Below are 13157 nucleotides of genomic sequence, written 5' to 3'. Positions count from 1 at the left end.
CAAAGTCACACTGACCGTTGACTTTATTAGGTCTCCTTCATAATCATTGCATATGTAATTAAAGATGTATAATATGATGGTATTTCATAAGTACATTATCTGCAATGAAATCCTTTCCCTTTTTGTTCAGGGTGAAGATGGTAAACCAGGCACCAACGGTGTCCCAGGAGAACGCGGTGCTCCTGGTCCACAAGGTCCTATTGGACAAAGAGGCTTACCTGGAGAGCCTGGCAGAGATGTGAGTGGATGTGTTAGACCTTCCTGCTAGCTTGTGAGTTACAAACAGGAGACACAGGGACTAAAGATGCTTTAAGGTTCACAGAGCCTCCCTCAAGTGCCTGATGCACAGGGGCCCAGGTAGATTACATCCTCATGTAAGGTGGTGTAGCCTGCTGTCTCTGCTATAACTTTTACTACCTGTGGACCATGTCTCTGTCTCACTTGGAACTGAACAAGACACTGCACTGCCTGTAAGCCTACAAAATAATGCAGGTCTGAGAGATCTTTTATGGGTCCCTCCACCTCCAGGAACTCTTCCTTCTTGAAAATGTTCGCTTTCTTTGATGAGCATTATTTAAGCTTACTGGAAAACAAGCTGTCGATTCATCATCCAGGTTATGAACAAACTGTACCACTCTTTTTTTTTTTTTTTTTCCAGGGTAACCCTGGCTCAGATGGCTTGCCTGGACGTGATGGATCCCCAGGAGGCAAAGTAAGGAATCACCAGTATCTTTAGATTGCCAAATAAATGTTATGTAGAGATGACAACATACATAGCTAGTTCTATGCTATGTAACTTGTTCCTTGAATCTCTTATGCTCCACTGAATATACCCTTTACATTGTAGTTCTTTAAACATTACATTTCTTATCCTGTCAACTGTGACTATCTGCAGGGTGACCGTGGTGAAAGTGGCTCTCCTGGCCCTCCTGGACCTCCTGGTCACCCTGGACCTGCAGGTACCAGTGGTGCACCTGGAAAAGCTGGTGAAAGAGGATTTCAGGTACGACCAAAATAAATAGCTTACTGCTTATATACATACCTTTCCTATGCAAAATCCATTTCATCCTGTAATAAAGTGGAAATTTGGAAGAGGCATACATTTGTTACTGTCATAGTTTCTTCCTCTTTTATAAGAGTATCAAGAGGAAAGACATCCCAGTTTATGTTCCTGATAACTGTATATGAATTAAGCTCAAAATCCCTGTAAACCTTCGGATGCCAAAAAGCACATCATCCCACCAGGCCCTATCTTAATTTCCATCCCATTTGTTGCTCATGCAGTACAAGCGATGTTATTTACTTAAACTAACGGAGTAACTTTGGAAGTCTTCATTTCTGACAAGTGCTGACAACAGCACAGCTTGAGCATTGAGCACCTCACAAAATGAAGATGGGGTCAAGTGCACGTGGTATGTATCGGTGTCTACAAGCAGCTGAGTAAGACTAACATTGGTAGAAAAAAGAACTGACCAAAATTCTTGCTGATTATATAGTGTGTGTGGAGCTTCCCCTTGTTCCCAAACAGCTGCTGGCTTTGAACATACTGCTTATCTGGAAATAAAAACGCAGTCTAGTCAACTCCAAGTGATCCATGCCATCTTATTGTGTCACAGGGTCCACCTGGCCCTCCTGGCTCTACTGGTCCTGCTGGTGCTCGAGGTCCTGCTGTAAGTCATGTTTAAAGTATTTGTTATATCATACATTCATTATTTCCTGATATTTGGGCATTTTTCTTATTCCCTTGTGTATTCCTTTTATTGCAAATCTACCCTTAAAGGGTCCTCAAGGTCCTCGTGGTGATAAAGGTGAACCTGGTGAAAGAGGTAGCAATGGCATAAAGGGTCATAGAGGATTTCCTGGTACCCCCGGTCTCCCTGGTCCTCCCGTGAGTATTCTGCATTGGATTGGGAATTACAGCTGTTAGTTTCTTTGGTTTGGGTCCTAGGGATCAAATTAACCATAACTAATTTACCGCAGAAAGAAAGAAAATATCAAGAACCTGTGTAATTTGATTCTCAAATGTGTTCAAAAGTCCAGATTCCCTGAATCAATCTGAAATAATTGTTAATGAAGAACTGGAAGAAGCTGCTAGGAGCTAAAGCTGGGTTTGCTAAATTCTCTTTCAGCTATTTTTCTGCCTTTGCCTGAACACTTTTTCCATTCATTTATATAGGCTATTCCTGATTAAATTGTGAAAGATCGAAATAGGGTTGAAATATTTGTCTATTAGAAATCTATGCAACACAGACATCTAAATCCATGAAAAAGCTACTCAGAGTCCAAATATCTCTCGTGTCATGCATCTTTTGCAGTAATTAATATTAGGGCAAAATGGGCAAGAAATTGTAAACTACTGAACTGTAAACACGCATTTCCATTTTGTCCAGTTCTTAATGGCTAAAAGAACTGAAGAGTAACAGACAGGCGTGCCCTAGGTATTTATGACAAGTAAAAATTTTAAGAGGGATTTGCACTGAAAAGAACTATTAATAGCACTCATGATACAAGTGAGAACCAAGGAACCAAAACTCACCTAGTTGATCTACCAATGATGGCAAAAAGGTGGAAGCATTAAATATAAATGCCGCCAATACCAACCTATTTAACAACACAATAGAACCTGTTATCTCACTTATAACATGAGTAAAAAAAAAAAAAAGTCTGATAAATTCTCACTTACACTACGACAGCGAGATGATTAGTGATTTTTAGACATTTTCTTTGTGGTGCATACATAAAGCAAATTTTTTAATGCATTTGAAAACATGAGTGTTTCTCAAACTATTTAAAGAAAGTTACCATTAATATGATTTTACAGTGATATGCAGCATTTTGAGCCTATAATTATGTATTCTTATGAATGGAAGATTTAATCTCATTGATGTCAGTTGGCTTCCTTGCATTTTGGATGATATTACATCACTAATATTTTTTCACATGGAGAACATCTGATAATTTTTTCTGGTTAAAGAATGACAAACTTTGCCATATCTGACACTGCCTTTTTATAAGGTTGTGTCTCATATAATCTTAAAGACGTTTCAATGTCTCTATTTAAGGTACATCCAGCTAGATACAAAACATTACTGGGAAGTGTATGACTTGCTTATCTTCTCTTCATAGGGTCCCCTGGGTCCACAAGGTGCAATTGGAGGTCCAGGAGCTTCAGGTGCAAGGGTAAGAAAAACTCCTTACTTAGCATAAACGGAAGATTTAGACTGTTCCTTTAAAAACAACAAAAAAAATTAAAATTGGCCATCTTAACAGGCAACAGATGAAGAAAGACACCTGATAAATTGTACAGAAATGTTTGAAAACTCTCACAAAGTATTTCTGAATTTGAGATTATCTGGTAAACTATTTTGACCATATTATTTGTGTTCAACATTGTTCTAGGGTCCCCCAGGACCAGCTGGGCCACCCGGAAAAGATGGTACAAGTGGCTATCCAGGTCCAATTGGTCCTCCTGGCCCTCGTGGTAACAGAGGTGAAAGTGGCCCTGCAGTAAGTAAATTGTGCACACTCAAACAAACAAATCTTCAGGGATTATTCATGAAAGATAGGGTGCTCTCCCATTTAAATATCTCCCTCAGAAAATTCTGCACTTCATAGGCAGAGTTTGTGGTAGAAGGTATCTAGCTATCAAGACTAAATCAAAAAAAAAAAAAAATACAGATCATTTGTAGTTCAGTTTAACTATTGATGCACTGGCTGTTGTGTTAGTCTCAGATAATCATGGACTTCTCTGCATATGATGAGAAGGCAGGATGTCCTCTTCGCTTCGGAGCACAGACTCCCTTTGTGTCTTGGAAGCTATGAAGTGGATCTCCTAGACTCCTCTAGAGAGGCCAGCACTGCAAAGGTCACTGGCATAGTCACTTCTCCTAAAGCCAAGAAATGGTTATTCTCTGGATTTCGGTGGAAAGGGTTCCTTCTCCTTCTCAAAACCCAGACAGAAGAAGGACAGTCACAGCTTGACAAGGTTATGAAAATTCCTATTTTAGGAAAAAAAAGGCCTGGAAAGTCTAACAGATATTTATATATAGCAAGTGTCATTATTTAATGAATAAATAAAATAAATGTTTATGTGAGAATTCTCATTTTTTAATAGTAGGGCCCACATAGACTTTTAGTTTTAACCTGTGATCTCTACTCAGCACTATGTTCATTATTTTTTAGGGTCCACCAGGTGCGCCTGGTCTTCCTGGTCCTTCTGGTCCTCCTGGTCCATGCTGTGGTGGTGGTGCAGCTATCATGGGTGGTGAAAAAGGTCCAGTGGGCTACGGGTACGAATATCGAGATGAGCCAAAAGAAAATGACATCAATCTGGCTGACATCGTATCTTCAATGAAATCAATTAACAACCAGATTGAAAACATCATTAGTCCTGATGGGTCACAGAAGAATCCAGCTCGTAACTGCAGAGATCTGAAATTCTGCCATCCTGAGCTCAAGAGCGGTATGTTAGGTTCTCGTTTTCACCAACGGTAGCAGGTCTCTATTTTTTTTTGCATGAATGTTATTGTCTTTGAGTATATAAATGCAGAGATATGCTATAATAATTTGATTTGTTGTTTTGGGTTTTTTTTAACAAATGCCATGATAAAGATGATAAATGTAATAATAATTTTAAGCTTTAATTTACACTGGCTTCAACTCCAGTCCTTACATGCTTATAAGTGAATATTTGTTTAAACAATTTTATGGAAAAAAAACCCACATGACAAGTATAAATTCTATATTTATTTCAAATGTCTGTCATATTACAGTATTCACATGAACTCAGTATATTTTTATATCATCTTATTTTCTGTGGCATCTCTTCTGTCAAAATTAATATGCTTCCTAATGTGGCTCAGGAATCTGGCATAGAAATAAGCTTCACCATCATGCAGTCAGATTCTTCTCCAAATGTATTAAACCCCTCAATATTATTTTTTTACCTCTAGGAGAGTATTGGATTGATCCTAACCAAGGCTGCAAGATGGATGCTATTAAAGTATACTGTAATATGGAAACTGGTGAAACATGCCTCAATGCTAACCCCAGCACTGTGCCAAGGAAAAACTGGTGGACCAGTGAAAACAGTGGAAAGAAACATGTTTGGTTTGGAGAATCTATGAATGGAGGCTTCCAGGTAAGACATTACCACAATTAACATCCCAAAAGGTAGTACATATATCGTACCCGTGTACTAATAAATAATCCTGAAATCAAACTAAGCTAAACATTTAGTGTGTGAAATAATAACTGTATGGATTGTCCCTGTATGGATTAAACAAAAACTGTTGCTTATGTGTTATGCTTTGCAGTTCAGCTACGGAGATCCTGAGCTTCCCGAGGATGTCTCGGAAGTTCAGCTGGCCTTCCTCCGCATTCTCTCAAGCCGTGCCTCCCAGAACATCACCTACCACTGCAAGAACAGCATTGCCTACATGGATGAAGCCAGTGGAAATGTTAAAAAAGCTCTGAAACTGATGAGCTCTACGGACAGTGAGATCAAGGCTGAAGGAAACAGCAAATTCACATATGCTGTTCTGGAAGATGGCTGTACTGTAAGTAAACAAGACTTTAGTATGGTATTTTAATAAATAATTCCCTCTAGAGGACTAGACCCATAATAAAGGACGAGCGAGCTTTGCATGACCTGGGTAAGGAAAGGACACAGTTACACCTTATTGGGGAAATTTACGTTCTGCACACCAGAAGTGTCACTCCTGTAGCAACCGTAGAGAGTGAGGTGTACCCCCATTTAAATCTGTGCTTTACAGGTATCTCCTGGCTTTACAGTCAAAGTCAGTGAAGTCACAGTGAGCAAGTTTTCACCCATCCCATGTCAACTCTAAAATTAAGAGTAGTAGGAGTCACTCATGCAAAAAAATCGAGGCTAGCTGATTCAAGCCATGGGCTATGATTATGGAAGGGGGAAACACAGTTGTTTCATGGATGCAACATTGCTTCACTCTGCCTTGCTCACTGCAGCAGAAAGTACTGGAGAGGAGCAGTAACATCGATGAGCACGCTGGTCTATGAGTATCTGCAGCCTTTTCAGGAACAAATACAAAACACCATCCACAATTTCTTACTGTTTAATGTCCCAAAAGCGCAACAAACAGTGACATATATGGCAAACCTGCTGTTCAAGGATGCATGAACACACCTACTTTACAGCCACTTTGCGGCCGTTTCTTTAAGATGAACGTGAAGAGCTACCTCATTACTGCTGTCACTTTTTCCTAAGGCCAAAACCCCTTCCTAAACAGAGCAGCCATTTGTACTATCTCCCAGCATGCAGAGAACATTTCAGTCTTCAGAGTACTGGCACCTCTCCAAAGTACTCTACTGTCCATCAGGGACCCCATCCCTCTGAGCAGCAAGGTCTATAATCCCACAAGACCTTGCATAAAAGATCCAGAAATTAAGAATGTCAATCTACATGTTAATTGCTACAGCCTGCAACCAGTTTTTATGGTGTTGAGAGGGACACATTAATATGGAAAGAGAAAATTATGAAATCCACTAAACTGTAGGATAACTTTCACATAGCCTGACACTGATTTCTCTGGTGTGGTTTTTCTTTTTAACTTCACAGAAACACACTGGTGAATGGAGTAAAACGGTCTTTGAATACAGAACGCGCAAGACAATGAGGTTGCCTGTGGTTGATATTGCACCCTTAGATATTGGTCGTCCTGATCAGGAATTTGGCGTGGACATTGGCCCGGTCTGCTTCTTATAAATCAAAGATCCTGCTCTTTCTGAAACTCCGGCAAACAGATTCACACTCCAACTGTGCTCCTTTGTTTTAGCCTTGTCAGCTAGTACAGGTGACCATCAGTATCCCAGTTATTTATTAACAAAATTTCTGGGGGGAAAATCAATTTGGTATCAAAGGTTATTTTTTTCGCTATTACACAAAGTACAGTAAAAATGCTTTTTTTTTCTCTATTTGTTTTTACCAAATTCCATCTTCAAAACATGTCTCCGTGGTGCTATAATACAACTTCAACACTTAATAAAACAACACTGTGTTCTATTATTTGAATGTTAGCCAATTTACAAAGCACTGATTGCTCCCAGTACCAAAGTTTACCCTTCTTTCTAAGATGCAGTCCATAAAGCTAGAAAGACCTCCCTGTTTCAACTACCTCAACATGGACAGAAACTGGGATGTGTCTGATGAGTCAAACCAAAAAACAATCAAACAAATCAATCAAAACACATTGGACCCATTGGTCAATCCAGTGGACTCATTTGGTACAAAATTGTCTATTTCTGTACTGATTAGCTGTGAAAAAGTACAGTGCATTTTAAGAGTTTAATAATACCTTGATGTCAGTAGTCACCATGATTTTATTGTTGGATTGTATTCTGTTATCAAAGGTGCTTTTCTACTTTCCTGTCATTGCTGGTCAAGACCACTAAAATTAGGGAAGTGTAAAAGACTAATATGATGGTGCTAATGTATTTTTCACTCCTAACTCTGCAAGTCAGGGTTATTGACTTGCTTAAAAAAAAAATAAAAATAAAAAGGTAAAGGATTTAAAGCAATTGTAAATGTCTCCTGTCAAAGATTGTCATTGGCATGTCATAGTTGAGAACTTTCTCCCTTCACTCTGTAAAAGTCAACAAAGCCGCAAAATTGTGAACTTCTGTCACGTTAACACATTTATAGTGTTGAAGGTTAACCATCTTTGTAAGCTTTTATATGGTTGTTGGTCTATTCCTTACAGAGACACGTAATAAAATATCTTAATAAAACTCCTTGTTTCATAAAACTGACTTTTTAAATTTATTTTACTATTTGTATCTCTTTCTTCAAACAAATTAATAAGGCAGGACACAACTCTGGTACCACTTTAACTGATTTTTTCTAAGATAATGTGTTTGAAGGAAAACTTGGTAATCCTATGGCATACAGTGTATGGCATCATACTACGAACTTTTCTTTCCTACTTTTTCCACTCCATCCAGTGGCTCATTTTTTTTCAAGCTTCTCTGACTATCGGCATGGATTCAGCTCTGACAGCAAGATCCAAATCCAGCACCCAGGCACTAAGGCAGATCAGTTTAGAGGAAATGTAAGAGTTTAATCCTTCCTTCCCCCCTAAAAAAAAAACCCTGCCTCAGTCTAAATAAATAGGCAGTCATAGGCTACTAGCCTTTCAGATGACAGCTTAAATAAATGGCCTAAGGGTCTCCCACAGAGCAGGCTAGAGGCACTAGCAGTTTGATGACGCTGACAATCTAAGCATTTTGATACTTTTTCTGGCCATTGGAGCTGCACAACTAAGTCATCTTAGTAAAAATTCAAGTAGGTGCAAGTACCACAGTAGTTTGGTTGTGCCTAAGTTTCAGGACAGAAGAAGGAAATCAGCCACACACCAGAACCTGGGCCCTGAAACCTCTCCCATTGGTAGATGCTGATAGATGTCAGTCTTTCCCATGAAGGAAGATACAGAGCCTGCACCACCATGCATTGCTCCACAGCCCATGGTCATTAAGGACCCTTTACAACAAGGTCAGACAACAAAAATTAGGGGGAAAAAAACCACCAAAAAACAGATTCTTAAAAGTTCTCATTGCTCGTTATGGATCATGCATCCTCTGAGAATAATTTCTGGAGTGGACCAAGCTGGAAAACTGGGCAGAGAAACGCTGCTTTTTAAGAAACCTCACCAGTTTTAGGCCTGAGCCAAGCCACTGCCCTGCTCTGGCATCCCAGAATTTGGACATGCCCACAAGAAGCAGAATAGTGAGGGGCTGGGGAGACCTTAACAGCACAAATCAACACCGTCATGACCGTACTTAAGTCAATATAAAAGAATAGTGCCAACAATTAATAAAAAAATATTGGCTTTCTCAGGAAACCTCCCCATTTTATGGTGAAAATAGCTACCGTTTACGGAAGATGAAAATTACATATATGTAATAATATTGATCTGACATAAATTACATGTTAGGAAGTCTTTTGATCGGAGTTGAAATTTCGTGAAAGCAGCTGGTAAGAATGCCGGCTGGTGGAAACATGCATTAGAAAAACCTGTTCTTCACCTGCACAGCAAAAAAAAAAAAAAAAAGCCTCTGTAATCATCAGTATTTCTGTGGCTGAGTAAATGGCTGGTAGCAATTCCTTAACTTTAAAACTGAAGGTTTGGGGGCATTTTTCTAAAGAAAGCATATAGTCAGCTAGTCTTTGATTAATGATTTCTACTAATGAAAGGTGATTACTGGAACGCTTGGAGAAAACAAAAAGAAATAGCCAAGACCACTACAAAATAATTTACTTGATCCAAATCCCTTCATTTTTTTCAGACGGTCGCTTATTAAGCCACCATGATTCTGATACTTCTGTACTTTTTTACAGAAAGGCCTTTGAGGTAATAGATATATGAAACAGATCAGGTTAATAAACAAGAATTAACTTAGAAAATAAGGCTGGCCTTTGGAAGATTTAGACTCCAATCCTATTGTTTTTACTCTGATTTACTGTGTCAGCCTGCAAAAGGCTCTAGCTTTTATTTTACATGGGAAATATAACAATAATTAAAAAAAAAATCTTACCTGACACTTTCAGGCTGGCAGCATCGTTATTCATTGTTATAGAGCAGCACATCAAGTTCATAGACCACAGCACTTCTGGGAATTAGTTACCTTTTGCACAGATAGATAACTAATTGAGGTCTTTCAAGGCTGTGTGGAAACACCAACACCTGCTTTCAAGCTCTGAGTTCATTTTTAGGTACGTATTCAAGTGTATCTTCCTTTGGCATATAAAGGTAATGCTGTACTGGAGAAAAGAAAAAAGTATACTGTAGTCTACATAGCTGAAAGAGAGGCATGAAGTCGAAAGAAAGGCACGAACAAACAAGGATAGCAGCTGCCTACACAGTAATAAGATTGATATACGAAATTTCACATTCTGATCCACAGCTTCTTATTCAGCCATATGTTGCACCAGTTGATATTCACACACTTCATATAGCACCCCATTACTGTGGCTCTTTGGGGAAAACAAGAGAAGAAAAAAGGAACAGAACCAAAAAAAAAAAAAACAAAAACCAAACAACAACCAAAAAACCCTGCCTCAAGTGTTTCCAGGATCATACCAACAGCTTTAAGAGATGACTAATTTAAATTTTAGTATTTCTTTGGAACTTCATCTTTCCAAATGATTGCAGGTTATCACCTAAAGCAGGACAACACAGCTCGTCTTTTGGTGAGCGTGTACTCCCTGACTATTGTCTGCAGCATGGGGACTATTTCAATATATCTTTACGGAAATTAGGTGTAAAAAACCCAAAATATGACAACAATCCCTTCTCTAACAGAAAAAACTTTGCTATCCGATTAGGCCCAAGCTTTAAACAATTTGTAAACACCTGTGAATAACTTTCTTACACACCCTTACCCCGCTTGGGGCAGTAGGTAAGGCGTTCTCCGTGGCCATCACACCTAGCAGCTGCGTGGCTCCAGGTACTGCTTCAAAACCCCACAAGCGCCCTTTCACGGCCCTTGGTGGGCGCAACGTGAGAAATCACTGCAGAAGCAGTGTGGCTTCAGCAATCTGCCCGGCCGGAGGGAACCACCCAGGAGGGACAGCTTCTGGCAAGAGACGAGCCATTCAATGAGTTCGTGTCTGCAGCCCTTCGCCTCAGGGGTCCGCAGCTAGAACCAGGCCAGGGCAAACAACGGCTTAGAACGGGTTTGTGATGGTTTCTGAATTTGAATAGCTACTAGGAATTTTTTTCTGGAAGCTGGCTAATTATCAACAATTTTCCTTGCTAAACAAAAGGAAATTAGACATTTAAGAAAACAGCAGTGTAATTTGTAACCCTCACTTCATTGTGGCGTCAACTAAATAGTCTCAAGCCTCTATTTGCAGGCAGTAACTTTGAGGAAGAGCCGTCTATGAGAATTTGGAATTCACAAAGGGGAAAGATCTTCCCAACGCACACTTTGCCATGCTATGGCTGTCCTGATAGCTTTAGCAGAGAAATCAAATTTCTAGCATTCCTTGTCAGCTGCATATTATTTATTTAACCTGGAAAATGTGTTATTTTGGAGGACTGGCTATCATTTATGACAGTAACACAGCTTCATTGTCGCCACCAAATTAGAATATATTTCTTATTATAGATAACATGCCCATTTCAACCAAGACTGAAACTTGATTCTTTGAAAAATCCTATCCATCTGTTTTTGCCAGGAACGAAGTCAGGTCTGGCAGGGTCTGATTTTCAAACCAAGTGCCTCTCTTCTACAAATGTAAGTAATGAGGTACCTTTGCATAAATCTTAAGCTACACCACTGTATGAAATATTTTTTATTATAAATTAGCATTTTAATTCAGCATGTGCTGGTAGTCAGACATCCTTGATTATATCTTGTTATATTCTTGAAGAAAATCTGTAGAAACCTAGATTTAAAGTACTAGAAGAGAAAGGTATTTTGCAGGAGGTTTGAGGATTTAGATGAAGAGTTTCTGCCTACCCGTTTCCTGGGAGGAGGTGAGATGTAGTTCACCCTGCACTGAGGGATTGCTGTTCCAGGATGAGTGAAGTCCACCAGAACAAAATCCGGATGGCCTTGGCTTCCCACCTGCTCTTCATCCCACGATAGCTTCTGCCTAAAGGCCATTTTCTGGAAGCATTGACCATAACCCATACTGCTGTTTTCCCATCACAGCAGCCACTCCTGCTTGTGACACCTTCTTCCTAGAAGGCCATTGGTCATCATCTTTTCTTTTTTTGCCATAAGTTGGCAAAATTTCTCTCTGCCAGAGGAGGTTCATGAGAAACTGCATGACCTCCCTTCAGTACCCTTAGCCATGGACATCTCTGGATTAAGGGTCAAAACTTAAGTTTTGTTGCTGAAGCCACGTCCACATCCACTGAGAATGCAGTTTTTAAAAGATCACTCTTGGAGGTACTGGAGTTGTTCCAGTTTCAGTGGGGTTTTGTGAATGTTCTTATCATAAACTCACATTTCAGCCTTACTACCTTTGTTATCGTAACTCCAAGGTACCTGAAAAAGTCTACTCATTCCTCCTTTCGGTTTGATAGCATCTGCAAAGCAGAGATTAAGATTCCCATCAGGAAATGGCTGAATTGATACAGCAGCAGGACACGCTTTTGACTTATTCTGATTTTACTTTGTTGCAGTGAAGATTGCTCCCCACAAAACGTGTGCAAATATTTTGTTGAAGTTGCTAGAATTGTAATACTGTTCTTTTGTTATAATTGGTTGGGTTTGTATCAGATTTTTCACTCGGGTAAGGCCAAAAAGCAGTTCTCTGATGCTTCGTCAGACATGAACTTGCATCTTTTTTTCCTGCGCAATCACTCCTAAATAAGGCTGCGGTCTTCTCCAGAGGATGGATAGTAATACCTCAATTGTGAAACTAATTTTGCAATAGGAACAGTCTCCGGTATTGAGAACACAAGAGATCATAATGATTATGAAATATCGTTCAGGGAAACCTTAAGCCAGAGCTTATAGAAAGATGGTTTCTGAGTCTAATGGCAATGAAATAAAAATGTGCAAGAAATTAATATGTGGTGGATGGAGGAAAAAATTTACTCTTCCAGCAGCCGGCTCAAACTAGTGTTGCCTGATACTTCAATACTTTTCCAGACCTTCTCCCAACAAATGATAAGACATATAATGCTGTCAGCACAATAGCTACGTTACCAATGAAGTTCCCTGAGTTTTCTCCTATGTTGTGCAAATCTATAAGGCATTTCAGTCTTAATCTTTGCATCACTCTGCTCAGGTCTTCCTCAACGCTGTCCAATCCATCGGCTCTACTGTGTCCTTTCTTCTTCAGCTTGTAGAAAACGTAGATCATTTCTTTTACTATTCCTAAAGATATTGGCCAATAATCACCTCATAGGAATGAGCAGCAACTTCACAGGAAAGCTCGTCTTTTGTACCTAGTTTTCCCTTCTCTCATGGGGCAGACAGGGTTTAATGCAGGTGATTCTTAATCCTAATTCATTATATTCTTCGTAATGGTCCCCACGTTCTCTATTTGATACGTTAATAAGGATTACCTCTGATTTTAACACGAAATAAATTTCTGAATAGTGTGACAGCAGGTAAAATAGGTTGGCTAAAACCATTCTACATTTAAGAAAGTGAATCTAACTGGT

At 39.4% G+C, this 13157-nt stretch overlaps 1 protein-coding gene across 1 annotated transcript in view; it reads left to right on the top strand.

Annotated features, from left to right (window-relative positions):
- The window catches only part of COL3A1 (collagen type III alpha 1 chain), a 53615-nt gene extending 45840 nt beyond the window's left edge, over nucleotides 1-7775 (top strand). Inside the window, exons 41-51 of the mRNA XM_063341535.1 lie at nucleotides 131-238; nucleotides 659-712; nucleotides 896-1003; nucleotides 1617-1670; nucleotides 1781-1888; nucleotides 3127-3180; nucleotides 3400-3507; nucleotides 4183-4462; nucleotides 4953-5140; nucleotides 5316-5558; nucleotides 6596-7775. Coding sequence (XP_063197605.1) covers nucleotides 131-238; nucleotides 659-712; nucleotides 896-1003; nucleotides 1617-1670; nucleotides 1781-1888; nucleotides 3127-3180; nucleotides 3400-3507; nucleotides 4183-4462; nucleotides 4953-5140; nucleotides 5316-5558; nucleotides 6596-6742 — 1452 coding nt within the window. The 3' untranslated portion in view covers nucleotides 6743-7775. The remainder of the gene's footprint in view (nucleotides 1-130; nucleotides 239-658; nucleotides 713-895; nucleotides 1004-1616; nucleotides 1671-1780; nucleotides 1889-3126; nucleotides 3181-3399; nucleotides 3508-4182; nucleotides 4463-4952; nucleotides 5141-5315; nucleotides 5559-6595) is intronic.
- The last annotated feature ends 5382 nt before the right edge of the window (nucleotides 7776-13157 follow it).

This window comes from Chroicocephalus ridibundus, chromosome 7 (genome assembly GCF_963924245.1).
Source record: "Chroicocephalus ridibundus chromosome 7, bChrRid1.1, whole genome shotgun sequence".
Lineage (NCBI taxonomy): Eukaryota > Metazoa > Chordata > Aves > Charadriiformes > Laridae > Chroicocephalus > Chroicocephalus ridibundus.
The sequence above is the reverse complement of the archived record's forward strand: the minus strand, read 5'-3'. Positions and strand labels throughout refer to the sequence as shown.